The 23,809-nt window shown below is 37.5% G+C and overlaps 1 protein-coding gene across 2 annotated transcripts in view; it reads right to left on the minus strand.

Annotated features, from left to right (window-relative positions):
• Positions 1-23,809, minus strand: part of LOC306755191 (low-density lipoprotein receptor-related protein 1-like) — a 95,924-nt gene that overhangs the window by 35,372 nt on the left and 36,743 nt on the right. For both annotated transcript variants that reach the window (XM_079239487.1, XM_079239486.1), the window contains exons 3-20: positions 20,522-20,659; positions 13,784-13,903; positions 13,356-13,484; positions 12,844-13,104; positions 6,880-7,042; positions 6,236-6,458; positions 5,187-5,376; positions 4,901-5,044; positions 4,554-4,790; positions 4,189-4,369; positions 3,630-3,852; positions 3,103-3,292; positions 2,894-3,016; positions 2,457-2,597; positions 1,959-2,084; positions 1,384-1,500; positions 1,199-1,279; positions 930-1,097 (exon numbers count right to left, since the gene is read on the minus strand). In XM_079239487.1, the coding sequence (XP_079095613.1) occupies positions 930-1,097; positions 1,199-1,279; positions 1,384-1,500; positions 1,959-2,084; positions 2,457-2,597; positions 2,894-3,016; positions 3,103-3,292; positions 3,630-3,852; positions 4,189-4,369; positions 4,554-4,790; positions 4,901-5,044; positions 5,187-5,376; positions 6,236-6,458; positions 6,880-7,042; positions 12,844-13,104; positions 13,356-13,484; positions 13,784-13,903; positions 20,522-20,659 (2,955 nt within the window). The remainder of the gene's footprint in view (positions 1-929; positions 1,098-1,198; positions 1,280-1,383; positions 1,501-1,958; positions 2,085-2,456; positions 2,598-2,893; positions 3,017-3,102; positions 3,293-3,629; positions 3,853-4,188; positions 4,370-4,553; positions 4,791-4,900; positions 5,045-5,186; positions 5,377-6,235; positions 6,459-6,879; positions 7,043-12,843; positions 13,105-13,355; positions 13,485-13,783; positions 13,904-20,521; positions 20,660-23,809) is intronic.

Raw genomic sequence — 23,809 nt, forward strand, 5'->3', positions numbered from 1 at the left:
GCAATGTTTGCGGTTATCCAAATATTAATATTCAAATCCTCCTAAAAACACAACTTATTTCTCCCTTACCCTAAAAGTGTGCCTCTTTTTAAATGCAGCTATACCTTGTTCTGCACTGACCTGTACTGGAGCCTATTGCCAGGTTAAAACAAGCAAACAACTCTATAAAAACAAGTCTAAAGCAAGTAATGTGCTCTTGGAGAAAAACACAACAAAAACCCAAAAGGACAGGGTCAAAGTTGTTTATAATAAACAACACCGGAGGGTAGGGCTGTCAATTAAAGCTGACGTACATATTACAAGATACTGTCAAAACTCTAGTAGGAGATAACATTGCAAATATGGCACAAATGTGACAACATTATGCAAAACAGACAGGCATACAACACATATCTTAATTAGATTATATCCTTTTCTGAATATATAATTTATTTCTGTTAGGGTCATTTGAAAATGCAGTTTACATTGAAGTTATTCAGGGTAAAATCTTACCCAGATTAGTATCAGAACACTGCTGTTCATGTTAATACAGCTACTGTTATTAAACTGTCCCCCAAGCAGTTTTGAAAGATGGCACTCAGCCATTCAAAACTGTAAATATACAAATCCATATCTTTCTGTAGAGTCAAAACATTTGCACATGACAAGAGAAGACTTTAATTGTTATCTAACCGCAAAACATAATCAAATCCACAGAAGGAGCAACAGACAGTATGTCTTGTAACTGATAAGTAGAAGCCAAAAAGCAAGCAGTGGCATGTAGAGCAGAGGAAACAGTAAAGGGAAGAGGATGATATTATCGTTGTGAGATTGTGACAACTCCTACAACAACAAAAATCCACATGTGAACACACAGTAATGTAACACAATTTATGATGAATGATACCTTTAATTAGGTAAAGATTAAAAAGTTTACAACAGATTCTTACTCTGGTTGGTACAGTTGGCATGAGTCTCGTCACTGTAGTCTCCACAGTCATTGTCGCTGTCACAGGTCCAGTACTCCGGGATGCAGCGGCCGCTGTTACATTTAAACTGCACACTGGAACAAGAATGGCTACAGCCTGCTTCATCACTGTTATCCCCACAGTCATTGTCTGCACACAAACACACAGAAACACACACAAGATTTTCCTGTAACTTGAATATTGCTTATTGTATAAGTTTAAGCTTTCTGAAAGCTGAAGAGTGATAATACCATTATCGCAGCGCCAATTGATATTAATGCATCTCCCATTGGCACAGGTGAACTGAGTTTGAGAAAAGCAGGTTGGATAGGCTGGGGGAGGGACACAAAAGGAAACATTAAATTTATTATGTTTATTTCAAATAAACACATAATCTTAAGCAAAAAAAAAAAAAAAAAGCTGCAATAAAACTCACCACAGGAGTCTGGTTCATCTGAGCGATCTCCACAATCGTCATCCAGGTCACATGTCCATGATATGGGGATACAGCGCCCACTGGCACATGGGTACTGGTTTGGTGGGCATGTACGAGCTGGCAGGCAAACATGTTTTAAAATGTTAGAAGTGCCCCAAGAAGCCTTCTATCTTTCTGAAGTATCCATAAGTCAATATTCAACAGCTCTTAGAGATTGACTTAACCTCTTTATTACCACTGGATGCTGATAAAGTATACTAATGGATTGCTGGTGACCTGGTACTGACGATATTAAAAACAAAAAAACAAACAAAAAACAAAAAAAAAAAAAAAAAACCAGGCCTAACATTGATGAAATTGATATCCTCTACATTTTTTAATGTCTAAGAAACCCTGTTTTAATTTATTTATGATATATATATATATATATATATATATATATATCCCACAGCAACAAAACCATTGTGCCAACTGCAGCGGTGATAAAAGCAAACCCTCCCCCCTGAACAATGATTGAATGAATATGATTTTACTTAAGTTCTATCTGAATGGCAGAGGGACAACTTGCATCATACCAGAGCAGGTGGTGTTGGATTCATCCTCATCATTGCCACAGTCATTATCACCATCGCACAGCCATCGCAGGGGGATACAGCGATTGTTCTGGCATTTGAAGCGGTCAGCCGGGCAGGTGTGCTGGTCTAAAAAAACAGAAATGAATACATCAAAACTTAAAGATCTACTCACATTGCAGATTTTATTCATAAAACATTAATAATGCTGTCTAAAATATTTTATTCAGTCTGCGCTTAATCTTTGTAACCATTTATGTATGCCACTGTAAATTGTGCATAACAAGAAGATCTAAAGACAGAATGAGCCTTTGCTTCCAGGTATTGCTTAATGAGGACAAAACTGGCTGCTGGAATAACATATTATACAGAATGGAAAGAGACAAGCCTCGGAAACTTGAGTTAGCACTATGTCAGTGTGTGTTAACTAAGAACTTTAAAACAGAATATTGTTTATATGTGTGTTGCTGTGTAACCATGACAATGATGTGGTATACTTACGGCAAAGCTCAAGGTCCTCATCGCTGTTGTCCAGACAATCATTGTCTCCGTCACATTTCCAGCGCTCTTGGATGCAGCGGTTATTCTTACAGGCAAACTCGCCAGGCTGGCACTTGGGTGGGGGGACGTAGGAGGGATTGGCTAGAGATGATATCAGGGTTGGGAGTGGAAACAGATGAATCATTGAGGCATTAATTGAGCACTAAAACAAAAACAAAGCTCTTCATCTTGACTAAAATTACAAAAATGTATCTGAAACTTTTTCAAAACTGTGCCCAATTTTTTTTTTTTTTTTTAAACAGAAGATTTAGTTTATCTTGCAAATTGAAAGTACAGCCAAAAATTCTTAAACTCAGCTCTTAATGACTGCTGAGTTTTCCACAGGTCTACACAGTGATCTTAAGTGAAATTTCTCATCTGACAAAGCAGCCATGTACCTTTGCAGGTTACATTATCATCATTGAGGATTTGGTCATCAGCACATCCACAGGATCTGCCATTAGGAATAGCAAGGCACAGACTGCCACAGCCACCATTGTTTACTCGACATGCATTTGAGCCTGGACAACACAGTAGAAAATTCTCATCATGTCATGCGTGTTGGTATGCAATTAAACAGAAATTAATGAGTGAAAAGGGTACATACCCTGCTGCTGGTGTGCGTCATACACTCTAATCTCAAATATTGGTGGTCTCTCATTGCGGAGTAAAGTAACTGTCTTAGTGTCCTGGTCCAGTTTGTAAATGCTGCCACCACGGTACTCATTCCAGAACAGAAATTGTTTGTAATGGCATAAACCAAAAGCATGGTTAAGCTCCTGGCCCTCATAAACAACCTGTTAATGCAGGAGAATGAGATGGGTCACACTTCCATGTGAAATAAACAACAAGCAACATTTTTTTATGGTTGCCCCGAAGTTAATACATTACTGGTTTAAAAAACAACAGCAATCCTTTGCAAATAAAACATTTCAGAAAACTAACACACAAGTTATTACTAAAAAGAAGAAGAAGAAAAAAAAAAAGAAATTCATATGTATGTGTTGCTATTAAATTTGTTTTGTTGTATCTGTTGTATTCTTCATTTTGCATTTCCTATTTCTTTTCCCTATCAGTTTCTGAATCTTAAAATGTGTCTTCTGAAGTTTTGTGGACTCTTATCTAATCACCAACCTTTCGCTCGGTGGTGTTGAGGTAAACCATCTCAATACGATCGTAATAAGCATCCACCCAGTACAAGATGCCTTGAGGAATGTCCAGGCTCAAGCCGTTGGGCCATAGCACCGTCTTGCTGGTCAGGAAGACTTGGTGATGTGAACCGTCCATCCAAGCCTTCTTGATCTTTCCTCTGTTGCTCTCTGTGGGATCCTCCTCCCAGTCTGTCCAGTACATCCATCTGGGAAAGGACAACTGGTGTCATCACATTCAAAAGGGATGAGAGATAAAAGATTCCAGTGATAGCTGCAAATGCCCCACATGTAGCTTTGATATTCTTGGGTGGAACATACCACAATGAAGTAAAGGAAGGGTTATCCAACAATCTCTCTTCTCCCACACACACCAAATATGTAACAACTAAATTCAACAAAAAAACTGCTGTGCCAGCTGTCTTTACAGCTGCTATCACTAACTTTTTTGATACCACTGAATACTACTGCACCCAAACATCATCCAGGGAACTTTTTATTAGAAAAACCATTATATTAACAATATTTCCCCTCCAGCGTCTTACCCGTCTTGGGGGTCCACAACAATGGCACGAGGGTGGCTCATTTTTCCCTCAATTAATGTCTTGCGGGTCTGTGAAGCCTTCTCCAGTCTGGCAACACTGATCGTTTTCTTAGGTCCGTCATCTGTCCAGTACAGATTACCACCCATCCAGTCTACAGCTATCCCCTCTACTGTGTGAATACCTGAGATAAACAAAAAATCCAATGTGAAAAAAAAAGACTATTAGCAGGCAAATCAAGGATGAATATCAATAGACTCGATAGTTAAACTGATTAAGGTAACTTTCTATCTTCCTCCTCTGAAGAAACATGAATTTACAGAGCTACAAAGTAATATTGTATTCAGAGCTATTATTCTCCTCCTCACCATTCTTTAGAATTGTGTCTCTCTCTGTGCCATCGATCTTCTGTCGGCCAATAATGTAGCTGGTGGCATCAGCGAAGTAGATGAATTCACTGGCAGCATGGAAATCCAGAGCTCGGGGGTTCATGAGGTTCTCAATGGGGATCATGTACTCATCAGGCACCCTAGCATTCATGTCCATTCCCCTGATGATTCCAGGACGACCCTTACCATACACCAAGAACAACTCATGGTCTGGTTCTGCAGAGAAAAAGATAATGAAGACATGCTAACAGAGCCCCTCAAATCTGTCAATATTTTAATTGCTGATCACTGTCGAACAAAAAAATAAATTTATCCCTGAAACTCACTCTTGCAGGACTTGCCATCACTGCCAAGGCTGAATCCAGAGCGACAGCGGCAGGTACGGGTTTTGTGACTATTGCTCAGCAGACAAATGTCAGAGCAACCTCCAGCCTTCCCAAACTGATCCAGTGCACATGCATGGCTGCGCACTGAGCAGGAAAGAGAAAGCACATAAGCAGCAGTTTGGTAAACATACGGGAAAACTGACTGACTTGTAGAAGTAGAAGCTGTTAATTGCAGACAGGGATCAGATGGTAAGCTGACAGCTAAGCTACAAGACAAGCTGCTTACCTTGAGGCTGCCGTCGCTGATGATACACATGCAGTGCAGCTCCTCGATCTAAACGAGTCACCACTTGGAAGTCAGAGCTGTTGAAGCGGTTCACTCGAATCACACTTGTCTTTGGATTGAGGTTGCCTTCATCAAAGTTTGTGGCATAAAGATAATTCTCAAATACAGTGAGACCATATAGGTGCTCAATCTGGAACACATTAAATAGGACAAAAAAACAGAAAAAAATTATAATGTTGCCTTATTGGAGAGTAAAAATACTGACACTGATTGCGTAACAGCTTGTGGTGCATGACTAATGGCTTGTGCATTTATATCTGGAACACTACCAGACAAGTTCTGCATATTTAAGAAAAAATATATGTCAGTACAAAGCAGATAATGGCTCTACAACAGTGATGGAATCAGACAACCACAGAGATAAAAAGACACTTTTAGTAACTTGGCACAACGCTGCATAATCACTGCACTTCCAACTGCTTGCAAACAGAGAGGAAGGTTTTTCTTTCATGAGGGTCAAATCTGTGCTGCTCTCCTTTACTGTCAGTTTCCTTTGCAGGAAGATGTATGGGTTGGTTTCACATTACACTCTTGAACCTGTTATACTCAAACATAACCATGCTCCCACCACAGTCCTGATTTCATTACTCCACTATAAGTTAAGGCCAAGCATTGCTGGGGCCAGACTAATAAGTTTAGAGAGGCACTAGCAGGGAAAATAAAATGTTCTTTAAGTAATATCAACCAAGACACTAAAAAGACCTTATCCCTGCAGAGGCATTCTCTCAATGCCAAGTTACACATGAGACAACTGGAAAACAGGGAAAGCAGTACTGCCTCTAAAGATGATGACATAAAATTGAGACTATACACAGTTGGAAAACAGATGTTTTGAGTTATTGATTAATGCATTAAGAGTTGTGCACGAGGACTGAGCAACTGCCATTCAGTCAAGTTCCACATTGATTTGGGACATATTGAGAGTATCTGAGTTTGGTTTCGTTTGTGTATTTTGTGGTAAACTCATAGAACCATCCATAAGATCTCACCAGCAGACCCTGGATGATGGTGTGTCGGTTTTTGCCTTCATAGTCGACCACTTCGATGTAGTCCAGGTAGGCGTCAGCCCAGTACACCAGTCGGTTAACCAGGTCCAGGGTAATACCATGAGGGAAGACAATCTTACTGTCTACAAGCTTTGTACGATTCTGACCATCCATGTCACAGCGCTCCACTCTTGGTGTCGACCCATAATCAGTGAAGAACACTTTCCTATAGCAGAAGAGCAGGAGGAGGATGTTAGTAAGTGGAAGATGAAAATTGAATTACAGAAACAGGAATTTAAGCTGAAAAAGTTTGACTTAAAGTGTAAGTTTAGTTTGGCTTTGCACATTTTTGTTAGTCATACTTCAATCATTTTCAAGGAAATAAAGATAGAGAAATGATACTGTGAAACGGGGGGAAAAAAGGAACTAAATCAGGCACAATCTTGTCAGCATCAGAAATCTGAAGCAAGCAACAACCAAGTGTTTCTATAGCATCCATGTATGTCTATGTGCCAATCTGGAGGAAGTGCTTTAATTTTACTGCTTGGCCAGCATCCTGTCTGATCATAAGACTTCCCTCTTAAGCTTTGCTAAGACAGCACTGAGGGCAACATTAGGTCAGAACAAGGCTGAAGTGAAATACAAACCCCATAGCTGGATCCAAGGCGATGCCTTTAGGGTTGTACAGCTCTTGGTCCAACAAGGTCACACAAGTCTGGCCATTCTTGTTGCAGACAAAAACCCGGTCATCCACGTCATCAACAAAGTAGAAGTTTCCAGTAAGCCAGTCTATGGCCATCTGCTCAACATCTGATATATGCAGAGGAGAGAAGAGGGGGAAAATAAATGGCAAAAAAAACAACCATTTAGGAAAAAAAAAAAAAAAAAAAAAAAAAAAAAGACAGTCATGGGAGCACAGTCTTAACCACAAGGCAAATACCAGGATTATGTAAGAAAAAAACCCCACTTTTTATTTAAAATAATGCCACAATATTCTGCTAAAGATTACCTGCTCTCCTGACACACAAAATAAGAACACCGAATTAATGCAATTCTATAACCTTTCAGGTATGACCAGCACTCCACTTGTGTTTAACAAAGGAAAAGCATGGGGAAGGAAATTAAACATATAAAGTTCCAGTAAGAGTGCAAAGTGATACCTTCACTGCTAATACTAACTCTTAAAAGAGGACTTGAACAGTAATACAGAATTTCCTTGCAGGGAGATTTGAGACATTGCCTCAGAACAATTTTTACACACAGCATACAAGACTTTTATACTCAGAAACAATGAAGGATACTTAAACTGACCCTTTCAGCTGTCAAGGTATACTATAATAGAGGGGGGACTATTGGAATAACGCAGTTATGCATGCATCACTTAAATAATAATTCATTTAGTAGTTTTCTCAATTATGAAAAGTTTAGAATTTATCCCATGCATAGCACAGATTTCATAGATATAATGCGACAACATATAGAACAGCATGCATTTAATAAAAATCACAGTTCCAAATATCTTAAGTCCATCAGATTCTTCCAAAATCTCTCATTCATCTGACAAGGGATTTATTTAGTTTGAAACCACTAGCATGCACCAGATTTTTCAATAACTTTTCTAATCCTTCTGTGAGTCCATGCAACCTTTGTTAACAATCAGGAAATACAAGTTCTCTCTTTAGTACAGTTGCTAATAGTCATTAAAAGGTCACAAAATAAACTTTTAATGCTGGTACAGAAACATATAAATCAAGACATTTTAGAGACTGACTGCTACGGTGATCCAACATGTTTCAAAATCAGACCACTGCACACACACATACACACCGACATAATCTAGGCTAACCATTCATAAATATACTACCAAAGTAACCATTCTTGTCTCTCCTTGATGGCGATGATACACAAGTAGGGTAAAATGCCACTGACAGAGAATTGGCTGCTCCAAATCATTGGTTATTCACACATAAAAAAGTCTGCTCTAGAACTTCTCATTATGCAGCTTGAAGTTACACAACAGTGCCCAGACACATCTGGGCCCAATTCAGAAACCCTCTACACCACTCACTGATCATATCCAGAGCTTTTAAAATTAAAGTAATGTGTTGGACATGAAGTATGCTTGAAGTCACAATGGGAACAATTAAAGAGGAATGCTACGGACATGGAGTCCTGATGCCTTCAAGCCGGACAGTTAGAAACATGATAGACAACATAACATTAACACATACAACTTGAAAAATGGAAAAGGTTTAGTGTGGAGTTAGAAGGGATAGTGATATTCCCATTGGTACCAGCTCTGAAGCTCCACCTCTGTAAAACAGTCCAGCTGGAACTCTGTCTCAACAAGGAAACCATTAGATTTAAATACAGAGCAGAGAGAAAGTTGTGCAACCAGTAAGTACAGCATTGTGCAACTACCTAGTGGACCCCTTATCCACAGAGCCAGCAAGTCTGTTGACGTCTTCTCTCACACGGGCTTCTGGTAAATGGAAACTTTGCTGGGAAACTGAATAAACCCACCCCTTTCTTCTCATTTAACCACCCTACCCTTACAAGCCCTGTACTCTTCCTGCCTGTAACACCTACCTGCTTACATTACTGGGAGAAAAATGTGTCCAAAACTGATGAGGTCTTACTACCAAACAACAAACAAGCCTTCTACCCGAGAAGCACATGCATTTATCATGGGCCCCAGCCTATTTAATTCAAATACTTGATTCATCCCAGAGGAAAATTTCAAAAGTACAGCCTCAAATAGCTTACACATCAGTGCTTAGGCTCAGGAGGAGCATCACAGAGTTTTTACTTTATACAATTTTCACGATTTGCATGGCAGTGTGAGTATTTACATGTCAGTCATCTTCTAGCAATTATAATTCCTTGTGACCTCCAAATAGCACGATTTAGTAATTTGGCAAATTCTGATCCATAATGGTCTGACTAAAGAGGCAGTAAGTGCAAACATTTAGCCAGGGATGTCCAGGGTCGCTCCTCGAGGGCCGCTGTTCCCCGCTTCAACACACCTGGTTAACAATAAATGGATCCAACAGCCAATGAAGTTCTGCATAGTGACTGGTTAACTTGAGAAAGGTTTGTTGGAGCAGGGTTACACTGAAAACCTGCAGGATTGTGCCCCTCAAGGGCTAGAACTGGACACGCCTAATATTGGCCTCAGTGCAGAAGGTAAAAGAGACGCATTCTGGTGGAGTAAAATTAGGTGGAAAAAGTACCATGATAAGATTTTATTGATGTTAAAAAAAAAAAAAGAAAAAAGAAATCAAAGCCACAATCTAAGTTCCAGCTGGGAGAAGAAGCCATGTATTCCACAGAAAGGTTTCTTTTCATTGTTGCTTTTAAAAATATATGTAATAATATTAACATTTGACCCTGCAATAGACTGGTGACCTGAACTGAACTGAATTAAATTGAATTGAATGCTAACATTTGGTTATATTAAAAGAAAATATATAAAAACAAATAAGTCAACAGTATTCTGATTTTTGTGCAGAAATATTGGAAGATCTGAAGGCATATCCACAAAGACTTCCTGTACTCTAATGTGATCTGAAAGAGACAAAGAAAATAAATCAACTAAGAATAAATCTACAGATTCAGGGAAATGAGCGGGTCCCTGCTGTGAAGTTCCATGCAGACGGTGGACGGGATGGGGATGGATAGGCTCTTTTGCCCTTTCATCTCTCCAGTCAGAGAATCACATGCCAACAGAGCAGACCACATCTGGGACCCTCGTCTACTTATCTGCCTTGCTGTCTCAGACTCTGCAGCTATAAATCACCATGTTTGGGTAAACCCTGCTTAAAACCTTGTACCTAACATCAAGTCGGCATAAATTTCTTTAACAAGTATATCTGATCCTTGCTCATTTTAAATATCAAACTGGCCAGACATAGAAAGTGTTTGCACAATGATATTAAAGTCTGCTGAAAGTTCAACATCAAGCATTGAAAAAGAAAATGAGTAAATCATGAAGGACACTGGAATTTTTATGGATCCAAAGCTCTATGGCTCAACAGACGCCAATAGAATTAAGGAGCTCTCCTAGATCATCATAAGGTTATCACAACATTACATTTTATCTAATACAGTAATAAATATAAAGAAAATCAGCAATTGTTGAATGTGAAACAACACAAATAGTTCTGAAGTTACAAATGCTAAACATTATAAAAGTCATGGGAGAAAATGCTGAGGATCTCATTCACCAAATGTAATATATTACAAAATAATGAATACAGCAGTAAAGGTCTTTGGGCTGGTGTGTGCTTCTCTTTGAGCTTTGTGTAAATTACAATAGCTTAACTATACAAGACACGAGACAGCAGGAGGAATCTTAAGACTGTTCAGGCTGACGAAACCCAAGAGAGGAATGTAAATACTGTCTGCATAACCACTCACAGACACACACAGACACACACACAGACACACACACACACACACACACACACACACACACACACACACACACACACACACACACACACACACACACACACACACACACACACACACCCCTGAACTACAGCAAATCACTGGAAATTACAGTGTGTTCCTAACACAATTACTTTGATTTTAGTTTTATATTAAGGTGCAATATGAAGGGTGAGTACAAAGGCATCTTTTTGCTTCATTAAATGCTACATTTATGATTTACATCTCAGGTGGTTGAAGGAACTGTGGGGGTGGAAGGCAGACAAAGGTCAGGGTTCACATTTACAGCCCCACAGAGATTTGCATAACAAAAGTTTTCGGCTAAGCTTAATGAAAGGCTTTGATGAAAAATTTTTAAATGAGTTACTTGGAGCTTTTTTGACAGTTTGTCACCTACTTTGAATATAGAAATAAATAACGTTACTGTTATGCTCCTTAGCTTTATAGAAGCATTTTGCTTATGTTAATTAACATAGTGATAAGAATGAAAACTGGCTGCATTTACACTTCCTTTAAAACATATATGCAGTTGTAAGTTGAGCAGTGCACCACAGTAACGTAAGACAATAAGGGGGAATTGGGCTACGAGGGGCTTGAGTCTATCAATCAGCTGTAAAGACAGGATTTAAGGATTTCAGGGTTCTTTGAGATTCCCCATGTGTCAGCAGGTACAGCCGGCACACAATCCTCATTTGAAATGGATATGAGCCGAGGACTCCAAATCAAGTCACAGGGTCTACAATTCACAACCGGCCTCTCCACTGATTGTTCACACGTCTGCCGTTCCAAGCCTGGGGCTAATTCTCTAGGGAAAGCTTGTCATGTGCACATACATGTGCACAAGCCCACACCCTTATTTTTTATGTTTTGTCTATGTTTCTGCCTCCATTCTTAGAGAGTAACAGATCTACAAGTCAAGAGGATAAACACAAAGGTTGTCTGGATTGTAATCAAACATAAATCATGTCGGTATGATATGACTCAGCCTCTAAAATTAGAGCAACATACTGTGTATACTGGCCTGTGTCTGTCTGAGTGTGTTCAAGTAATTCCAATAAGAGCTGATGTGTTAAAACACTACCTCCAAAGCCCAGATGTTTCATTTGACACTATTACTCAATGCACACGAGTGTTATCTGTCCACTAACGTCTAGGACAAAATGTACTGAACTTGGGAAGATTTATAAATGCAGAGAGAATTTTCCTGGGAAAAGCCAACATGTAATACCAAAAACCAAGGACATGGAGACTGGGAAGAAGATGAGGTGGCTTATCCCATGCCAGCTTATTTAAACCTGCCAGCATAAGTCACTTTATTTGAAAAGAAATCCTATCAAGGTTTGCTAAGCTATTGCCCTTGCAAAATCATTAAGCTTTTCTCCAAACAATTTATTTTTATTTATTATCAATTATCATTATAATAATTAATATAATTTATTATAATTAATTGTGAGCTTTTTGGTAACTTAGTAACTGCTGATTTTTCCATAATATTTAAGGGTAATTTTAAACTAAGCTAAGTTGGCATTTTAAAGTTTGTTTGTTTTTATTTCTGTGATATTTCCACTAAGCAGCCCATTAACTAGTGTAATTAACACCACATAGTTGCATATAGTTGACAAAGTTTTCCTATTTTCAGTTTTGCCGATACTGCAAAAAGCTGACGGTTCATAGTCACACTTGATGGTTGTAGTCATCTGCTCTATATTAAAAAATGTCCACTCCGTTTCTTGACAAAGTAAAAAGTAGAGCGCCTAACCTTTGCTGAGGTATAAAATAATCAATTTAATGTATAATATTATGCAAATATTATGTTGCACATTATCTTTAAGGTTTCCCAGATGCTCAATGTAAATATACACTACTGACTAAAATAAAATGTTGTTCACAATCCCAAACTGTAAAGATAACTTTCACATATCAATCACACATGATGCTACATATTATTCTGCTCAAATTCATTAGGAAATAAAATTTAGATAAAAATGCAACAATTGTTAAACAATTTCTCTGTCACTAGCAGTCTACAGCATGAAGAGCGTGTGCTCCATGTATAACAATATTTTGTGATAGTGCTTTAAATGGAAGTTAGTTCTGGGGGAAATCAAACTACTATATTTAAACATTTCTTTCATTTTGTCAATGAAGCCAATACTCACGGTGCAAGCTGAGAGTGATGTTAATGGTGCGGATGTTACTGACTGTCTTCAAGTCTTGGATGCTGGCACACTTTAGCTGGGTGGCAGCAGGAGTGTCACCTACATCAATCCAGCAAACAGTCTCTTCAGCATAAATAAAGTCCATAGCCATTGTCTGCTTGGTGGGGATGGAGGGGAGCCGTTGCGTGGAGCCACTAAGGGAGGTGCATCGGATATCATGGAGGTTGGCAATCAAAAGAACAGGCAGACGATCTACTGGTTCTGGTGAAGGTAACCAGAGTGAAATGAGGGAGAAAAATATGAGAGAAATAAAGCAGAGATGGTGATTAGGAGAAGCAAATCAGTCAATGGTCATATTCATTGTAATATTGCTAAAAGATGTGAGCAACAATATGCTAATGTTACCATCGTACATAAGCAAAGTAATAATATATGAACTTTAATCTTTGGATGGTCTGGTACAAACTGTAATCACTGGTTTCTGTTGGCTTTTTTGGTGCATCTTTACTCACCGTTTTTGGCTTTGCAGGAGCGATTGTCTGGTTGCAACAGGTAGCCCTCCACACAGCTGCAAGTGTAGCTTCCATCAGTGTTTTTGCACGTCTGACTACAAGTCCCATACACACCGCACTCGTTGAAATCTACCAGCAAAACATTAAAAGTCTATTAATCACACAATGAATGATGAAGAAATAAATTAAGAGCCCTTCTCGGTGTATGTGTGTACTCATGAGTATTCATTAGTCAACAAAAGGCAAGATACACAACCACAACCACAGAAATTCTATTAATTGTTTACTCAAAGGCAAGTAAATCACTTAATTAAATAAAATTGTAATTTCTATATATTTCCACAAACAATAAAAAGTCAAAATAATCAGGCAACAATTCCTAGTTTCTGGTAGCTAAACTCAGATGTGTTTGCCAATTCACCACCTACCTTTACATGTCTTTCCATCAGTAGCAACCTCATAACCATGTCCACAGTAGCAACGAGGTCCATCGTGAGTCACTGCACAATGGTACTGGCACCCATGAGAGGCACAGTCTGGTGCTTTTGCTGACCAAGAGAAAAACATAAACAAAAGTTAAACAATGTTGATTAATGAACAGTAACATGGGGGATGTTGTAGCCTTTATTGGGGAAGGGGATACATGTGGACCTGTGTATTCATCAGTGGATGTGATACAATGACAGAATGTGTGCATTTTTAGAAGGCCTCTTTTCCCTCGTCCATACAGGCAGCTTAAGGACACACCTTTTGGCAGAAAAAAGAAGATGGAAATCAACATATTTTCTCATTGTGGCCTCTATAGGGTGCACATGTGCATGCTGGATATGTGTTGAGGCTAAGATTAATAGCATTGAGTATCTGTCGTAAGTAGTTTTCACACATGCGTTACAGCCTTGAAATTTTCTAGACAGTATCCAGCAAGGCTGCACTGTGAGAACACACATGTGCATCAGACTGTGCAGAATTCACTCGCTGATATAAGGTCTGGATAATGACTGACTGAGAGCGTCTATTGAGCACGGCTGTCTTGAGAATTCATGGTGAGCAGGTGTGCATGCTGATACTATTTCCTGTTGATACTTAGGATACATCCAAAGACGTCTGGTAAGAAATGGTATATACAGCATTTTCGATTTCAGGAGTGAGAGCACATTTAAGTGTATTAAGGTAATTTATAATACAAAATAAGTTTAATTAAAAAAGCTATTTTTGTTTTCCTCTTTAATATCCTGATTGTTTTGAGATGCTATTGTTAAAAGGTTTTGATAAAATTAAACAGAGAAATTTTCCACAACATGAGTATGATCCGAGTACACAACATTAATCCACATTTAGAAACTTAAAAAAAAAGCCCTTGGAGTTCGCAGACTTCCGCCAAGCCCCTCATTTCAACCCATATTGTAAAGAATCCTTTTAGAAAACCTCTTTGTTCATAATGGCTTCCAGATCACTCATAAAATTAATGGAATCCAAGTTAGACCAAGATCCATTCTCAGAAAAAAAACAATTCTGAAAAACACAAAAATCCTCCCAGTAGTTGTTACGTGAAGTTGCTAAAAAACAGACAGACTGACAGATAAACATAGGCAAAAACATAAGTTCCTTGTTGGAGGTAACACAAGAAACAATCAAAGTAGGGGTCAAAGTTACAAGGCTAAACAAATTAAATCTAAATAAGAATTCAGGTCAGATTAAACATGTTGAGAAACACAAATTTAATCATTTACCCTGTATCAGCACAAAAATAAGTCTCTCAACGACGACTAACTGAAGAGAACCTACATCCAGAATAAAATTCACCCTGATATCCAGTGGAAAAAAAAAGGTAATGATCATAGACACGCTACATACAGTATATAGCAGCTAGCGGTAGTAAGCCTGTGAAGAGCAGACACTGGACTTGTGAAGGGTTCTTATTATATAAAGCCTGTGGCATTCTAGGCAATAATGACTCTTTTGTTGCGGCCCCACAGAAAGGAAGAGTCCCCCAGCTCACACTGTGGCCCATATCAAATCCATTCACCAAGCCTCACACTGTGAGAGACCACAGGCAACTACAGGGCTAAAATACTCAATGTGTACCCCTGTCCGAGGTCATTGTGCTCTATTTTGTACTTCAGTGTGTGGGTGATATCAACAAATATTAAAGCTAAATATTAAAGATAACTATTCAAGTTAGTGTGCGTTTAAAATCTGGTCCCTGAAAATATATATACACACATATACATATATACACATATATATATATATATATATATGTGTGTATATATATATATATATATATATATATATATATATATATATATATATATATATATATATGTGTGTGTATATATATATATATATATATATATATATATATATATATATATATATATATATATATATATATATATATGTGTGTGTGTATATATATATATATATATATATATGTGTGTGTATATATATATATATATATATATATGTATATATATATATATATATATATATATATATATATGTATATATATATATATATATATATATATATATATATATATATATATATATATATATATATATATATATATATATATGTGTGTGTGTGTCCATGTGCATTTTATGGAGGACAATATCAAAAAACATTTTAACAAATGCGTATGGAGGGTAACAGACAGTATGTGTTATCTGCTGACATCTTTGATTTATTTAAGTGCCTATTTTCTAGAAATAAAACACTTTTCTTTTGAGAGAATTTTTTTAGAACAAAACATTTGATTCGCCCTGTGATGGACTGGCGAGCTGTCCAGGGTGTACCCTGCCTATTGCCCAAAAGACTGCTGGGATAGGCTCCAGCTTCTCCGCGACCCTTCATCACATTAAGCGGTTTGTATAATGATGAATGAATGAATGAATGAATGAATGAATGAATGAAAAAATCTGATTCTTGGAAAAGTGTCTGGAAACCGTTGTGCTTGGTCTAGCCTCCATGAGCATTTCTTGCTGGGTCATAGCAAGGAGAAATGCTGTTTTAGAAGGAAGTCATGGAAGAAACTTTAAATGAAGTGGAAAACAACAAAAAGGCAAACGTGTTGAAAATAAAAACGAGATGAGATGAGACTGACAAGGCAAACAGGTAAAAATAAAAAGGTCATGGATATAAGGTTTGGATTTTCCAACTTTAAGCAAGCAAAAGCAACATCATCATATCAAACTTTTGACCAGGTGTTAATGAACAAAGCAAATAAATCACAGACACACTAGAGGCCTCCAGTACTGAACAACCCGACAAAAGCCACTGATGTTGTTACTACACGGATGGCAACCCCCAATTTAACATGTACTGCACTTCCAAAAGAAAAGAAAAAAAACAGGTGGCAAAGGTTTAAAGCTATTTGTTAAAAGGACCATTAAAGATATAATGATCATGACTTAAACACACTTAAACAGGCATCAAAGACTCAGAGAAGACTATGACTCATATACGGTAATGAGTGACAGCAAGTTAGACAAGTCAGAGCTTTATCCTTCTGAAGCTGCAATGAGACAGTATACTGTATGCTGACAGTCTGTCTGGAACTTGGCCTATCCTATGGTGACTTCTCTATATTTGTACAGAAAATGGGCAAATGGAATGGCAAAATGGTACAGGACAGAACAAATACATATTAATGAATCTGTTTTCTAAATAAATAAAATAAATTTCTACATCCATTACCAACAATTGAAAGGAACAGTTCATCACAGCACTAAATTTAGAAAAAGAGACTTTTTCTGTAAGTGCTATTTTAAAGTAGGAAATTTTGCAGGACATTCCTATCTTTGTGCTCTCACTGTCTCGAAACATGTTCACGCATGTCTTCAGATTGTTCACGCAACAGATAGAGACCTTCCGTTTTCCTTTAATGTGTCAAAAGATCTCATTTCTACTTCAACTATGTATTTGCCAAATAACTGATATATGTATTAGGTTGTGTGCATTCCTACTCAGACTTCATGTTTTTTTTTAAGTGGCCTTTCAGTTTGTTTCTGTGGCAATCACTTCTCTGTGTTTTGTATTGACCTTTGCCATAATTCATTTGATTTCTGACACTGCCTTTCACATTATGAACAATTCAAAATTATACACTAAAACTTTGAGGATACCTAACTCTTAAAGGTCTGATGTTCTTCTATAAAAAATGTAATTTTCTACATGATCTCAGACAATTCAGCAATTCTGCATAGTGGGTTTCGTGGTGGGTTTCGTCAGATACATTAAAGTATTTGGTGGTAAAAGCAAACATCATGGTAGCAGAATGAGTCACGTGTGTGAATGTGTGACATGAAGACACTACAGCTGTGAGCCCAAAGTATTTTTTACCTCGTAAATGGTTGCAGGCTTATTTTTCAAAGAGGGCAAAGTAACCATTTGCAAACACACACATGGCAGCAGATTGAGAAATGAACAAACACAATCTTGCTTCATCACCAACAGCAGCAGCATGATGCACATGTGCCTAGCCTAACTTAAATAAACACTTAAACACAAATGTACGAATTTAAATTTTCGAAGTAGAACAGTGCCCTTAAAACAATAATATACAGAAAGGGGGGAAAAAAACAGGTCTTACAGTAAAAGACACTTTAAACCAAAAATCCAACAGTAAAGATCCACAGCTGAATTACTATGATAATGTGGTCTTTGCACAGGCAGTCTTAAGGAGCTCAAGGGAGATTCTCATTCCACAGCCACTGTGTGATTTGGTACATGGTTGTCTTGAAACATGTTTTTCAGCTAGAATTGGGTTTGAAAGATACAATACGACTTCAAACTAATGATTTGACACAACATGCTCATTGAATTACTTTGCAAGTGTTACGCCCTGCTTTTCAGATATCTTCTTTCAACACCATATTTAATGACCACACATTGACATTGCTGCTCTGACCTCAGTTAAACACCCCACAACACTATGCTGCATCACAACAGTCATGTCCGATATGATCTCAGATCAATACTAGGATTAATTTAACAGGTTACCTCAACTGCAAATAATTAATAACTAACATTTTTTTGTTGCAAATACTTTCATATCAAAAGAGCAGATGAGTATTGTGTAATAAGTGAAATTTCACATACAGTCCAAAAATGTGATTTAATGAATATTTTCCATTAAAGAGAAATTTAAATTTCCAAACATTTGGAAAAAATTAACACGAGCAAGATTATATTGATTTTTAGTTTTAAATGTCTGTTTCAATTAATTTTGGTTGCCTGCCAGGCCCTAAATCTTTGTTAATATCAGCCCAGTTTTATTTCTCTGACTGATGGAGATTGTCCAAAAAAAAAAGAAGAAAAAATTCGCTAACATCTGCAGATATTTTAACGCAGATTTATTGTACATCCCTACTCAAAACATGATAAATAGCCTTACATGTTTAGCTCTTTTTGAATAAATACCTTTCAAAACAAGAAGAAAAAAATGGCTGAAAGATGAAGTTAGATCAGTTTTTCAGGGCAAGACATAAAGGACAATAAAATACCATGTAAAGACCCACTTAAGACCAGTAAAATAATTACAGGTCCATTTGAGAAACCTAAAACACTAAAAAGAAAATTGTCCCCATTTGCTGTGGCAAATCTAAAGTCTTGTCTCTCAGGAGGAAATCAATTAACATTAAACCCTCACCTATATCTATTCACAAAACATGCTGCCACACACTATGAAAAATCAGATAAAAATGTATTTCGGTTTGATCAAATTTTCATTTGACCTTCCATGTAACCCTCCTCGTTCTAACCACTTTCATAAACAACTTTGGCAGAATTACTTCAGCACACTGTCTGACAAAGTGTGCTTTCAGACATCAGCAGCCAGGGATACTTACACAGCCCAGAAGTTTGTACAAGCAAACACAACGATGCTTGTGAAAGGTTGCCCTGAAACAAGGTGGGCTCACAAACAGCATTGCCAAAAGTTTTAAACACAGAGGTGGTGTGTTTGTAAGTGGTGTAATGGGTGTGTTTAGGTTTATGTGCAAGAATGCCAGCATGTGAGAGCATCTTTGTGTGCACATGACAGTGCATGCAGGCCCTGACAGACACATGAATATTTAAGTCTGTTTTTAAGTGCTACTGTGTGTTGACCACTGTCCATGTTGGAAAACAGCTGGACATTTCTCCTGAGGGACAGACAGTGCATGTGGTGACTTGTTGGCTACATCACTGTGTTGAATAAAAGGCTTGTTAAGCAGTGATTATCACCTGAAAACACTTGAAAAAGACTTCTTTGGCCCACAGCAGTCCAGCTTCTCTGATCGCAAAAAAAAAAAAAAAAAAGCTAAAAAAGGTTCTGTGCTATATAGATAACTTATGGATTAATTTTTTTTTTTTTTAAATTAAGGTTTAAAAAGAAAACTCTTTTCCATGGAAATGAATTGTACAGCAAAGGGCAAGTAAATATTTGATCACTAGCTGAACGCACCCTTGTTTTAGGACTTTGTCCCACTTCAATATGGGTGATAAGATATCTCGTTGAGTGATTTCTTACTCTTATTAAATCAGAAGCAGGCAGGTTGTGTAGAGTATAATTCTTATTCCAAAAAAAAAAAAAAAAAAAAAGTACTCATGTCCAACAAATGAAATGATGCAGCGGTAACCCAAGCCGAACTTCAGATAGCTACATCTGAGGCTTCCTTTGCTGCATACGAAGGCAATGCCCTGAAGGCAGCAGACGTTCCTGTTCTCTTGTCAGCTGTAACAAAGACAGACGACCCAGAGATTTTCATCTCCCAGTCTTGGGTGGCCTCTAATTAATACTAGAAGATTTGATTGGACACTCCCTCAGCTGTATCTGGGTTAAATACTCATTATTTTTTAAGAGACTGGAGAAACAACCTCATGGCTGAGCTGACTGATAAATTAATGACTTTTTTCCAGAAAGATATTTCAATTGTTACTGCAGAAGCCATGCAGGGCAGTTCATTAAAGGCCTAAATAGGGGAGATCATTTGATAAACACCATGGTTTGATGTGGGAAAGTAAAGAGATTGCGTTTTCTTCACAGCAAAAGCTGGAGGGTCAATTTACAGGTCAAGAGAGAAATAAAGAAAGCATCTATTCAATATGGTCAGGGTGTTTTTCGCCAAGTGGCATTCAGAAATTGTGCGTGTATGATTCTGTGTTTGTCTTCTCTTTTTACCTCTGCAGTGAGGCCCCTCATCCCAGCCATCAGAACAATCAGGGACTCCATCACACAGTTTGCTCATATGAATGCACACATCGAGATCCAGGCACCCATGTTCATTAACAGGACACTGGTTTGCCCTGTTGTGTGAACCTGGAAAAACAAGAAAAACATATGTAAGGAAACAGAGTGGCATACAACATAGTTAAAGGTCAACAAGCAGCTGTGAATCACTAAGATTAAACGATTTAAATGCAGCATTATGTGTTGTGCTGCTATAATGCTGACATCTGAAGCTGATTTCTTTCCCATGAATGCTTCATGATGTAAAAATCCTCTCACATGAAGAGTACGAGCAAAACTGACATGTGTAAGAACAGTACAAGTAGAGCTTAAAGTAGTTGCTGAGACAAGATCTTGCTTGCAATGACAGAGTAAAACACAACTATCAAAGCATTTTTCTTTTGTTCTGTAGTCAGTTCCCACAACAGGTTCAACCTGTTTCAATTTTCAATATGGTCTATTTTAAGGTCTTTAATGAATAAGACAATGTCAACAATCTATGTGCATTCTTGCATCGTGACTTTTCTATCACCAATCTCTAGATTTGTCGCTGTGAAACAAAAATTGCAACTGCAAAATGGAAGACAAAACTGAAGACCGCGGCGAGATAAAGGGTCACGTGGGTGTCTGAAATTTTTGTACTTCAGAAACTAAAACTTTTCCTCAATATTTCATGCACATCTAACAAATGTACACACATGCAACTACTTTTAATGCTGACAACGACAAAGGGTTTTAAAACTGTTTGCACATGTGCTTGCTTTGCAGAAGCTGTGGGAAAATGATTCAAATCGAACACTAATAAGAGATCTTGTGTTTTTTAAAAAAAAAAAAAAAAGTCACATCATAACATACAGGAGATGAAGTCTCTGCTTCACTCCCTCCCACTTCTCTCTCTTTCTCTCTCTCTCTCTCTCTCTCTCTCCTCAGCCCACACTGCAGAGCAAACAGTTTTCCTTGGCTGTTTTTCTTCTTCTTCCTCCTCCTCTCTCTCAATTTTTTTCGTTCTAACATCTGCTGACCTATTTTAGAAAAACACTCAGAGCAGAGAAAATAAAGTTCACCTCCTTCACAGGAAACGATCTGTACAGTTCTGTGGGTTGTGTGCAACTAGGAAGGCTTTGAGAAACTGGTCTCTGAACTGAAGCAGGTTTGCTCAGACAGCATATATTCTAGTATCTTTTACATGGATTCAAAGTCTCCACTCTGATTATTAAGCAGCTGTTTAAATCAAACTGCAGTGTCTTATGTTTTATTCATTTCTTTTGCAATACAAAACTTCTTCCAAGAACATTCTATGTATGAAAATATAGTAATATTTGCAGTTAAGAGAAAGTGAAACTATGACTTTTCTTGATGTATTTAAAAGGGTATTCTCATAACCCCTCTGTGAATAATAGTATTTACCTCTTAAAACCTACAATTGGACGAAATAAAGGCATAGAGGTTGTTATTCCTAGAGAAAAAATCAGATACATTCCATCAAAATCTTCTCCATTCGTGCAAGAGATTAGTATCCAAACACATTACATAAAATCTCACATTCTAAAACATGTACCTTAAAGTGACATGAGCATCTAAAATGATCTCACCACAACAGCCTCTGTGGAAAATGTGCCACATTGGAACAGAGAATTAGCTTCTAATACATCTGGCTTATGGAGAGAGAGTGCAGCTTTACCATCTGGGGGATGCTAGCATATTAGCAGCCCTCCTACAGCCTCAGCTTCTAAGCCAGCCTGAAATGCATTCAATAAATTGCCTGCATGGGGATTTCTACATAAACTGTAGTACCAAGAATAAACTGCTGTTACACTGGAAATGAGATTGCTGCTAAGGGTTTTGCATCTGTTAACAGTTTCCAGGGATGTGTAAAGTAGGCACATTGCATTGAAAGCCTTTTAAAAAGACAGACTGTAGAAATGTGTCTATCAAATCATCCGTAATGTAAGCCTATTTCAGAAAACATGCATGTAATGAGAACTGAACATCTTGATGGTACATCTCAAAATGTCCACCTAAAATGCTACAGCAACATGCTTTGCTCCTGCTTTTCAATGGACTATGCAGCAAACAGTATAACTTTAAGGAAACACGACGACTACAAAAAGCACCATTCATTCTTCGCAAATAATTACATAAGTCCCACAGGAAAATAATACATTGGCAGCAAAACAGACAAGATATATTGAAGGTTAAATAGATTTATAGGATGCATAATGAAGGAGAAACCTGTATTTCCTGCTCATGTGTGGGTCGTTGTTGATAGTGCATTACAATAATAACCCCTTATATTGAGTGTAGTCTTTTTCTACATCGTCCTCTCTGAAAACAAAATTCTTTCCTTTTTGTCCTGTCAGACTCCGAGTATTCCAGGATGCTTCTCTGGAGGCGTTTTTGTTAAAATATGACCTTAAAGTTTTTTTGGGTTTTTTTTTATTCTTTGGACATCTTTACTATCATAAGATTAATTTCCAGCACATAAAGTAGGGTCTTGCATCATGTTCTTTAAACTTTTCCTGTGAAACCATAACTTCCTCATTGAATTCCATTACCTTGACCTTGGTAATATTTCAAAATGCCAAAATGGTATTTAGAGAGATTCCATACTGATATGGTGTACAGTGCAGTGACAGTATGGTTTTACTCCTGAATCCCATTTCCCAGTCAGACTAATAGTTAGTGCTTTTTAAACATAGATTGTGTGTCTCTCAAACTGGCTCTCTCATTTGGTTGTGATTAAGTGCAGTCTCCAACAAATTGCTATCCAGTTATACAAAAGATGTATGTAAAATATTCTAAACAGCTGGAGCCATGAACTACATTCTTGCCACCTTGTTCTAAACCACAAAAATCATTCATCAAGCCAGTTATATTTATATGGTATTAGAAACTACTGAATTTGACCAAAGTTCTCCATTACTTTGAAATCCTAGGATACTGCAGATTAAACTATATGAAACCTGAAGACATTTCTGTCACTGCACAGCCAAAAGAATCGAAAAGGCGTTTACATTGAACAAATGGTAAATCATCTGTTCAGTGTTAGTGTTTCTTTAACCATAAGTATTCTTAAAAATAATTCTGAGAGAATCGATCACATTTTCATGGTTTTTGTAAAAGCCATGAAAAGTAGTTTTATGCTAGATGGGGAGAGGGAAGATGATATTTTATGCCATATTCACACAAAGAAAATCGAGGAATTCAAAAGATTTTTACACCTTTGTTTGGCTTCACACT

This window comes from Telmatherina bonti (assembly GCF_933228915.1).
Source record: "Telmatherina bonti genome assembly, chromosome: 4".
Classification (NCBI taxonomy): Eukaryota; Metazoa; Chordata; class Actinopteri; order Atheriniformes; family Telmatherinidae; genus Telmatherina; species Telmatherina bonti.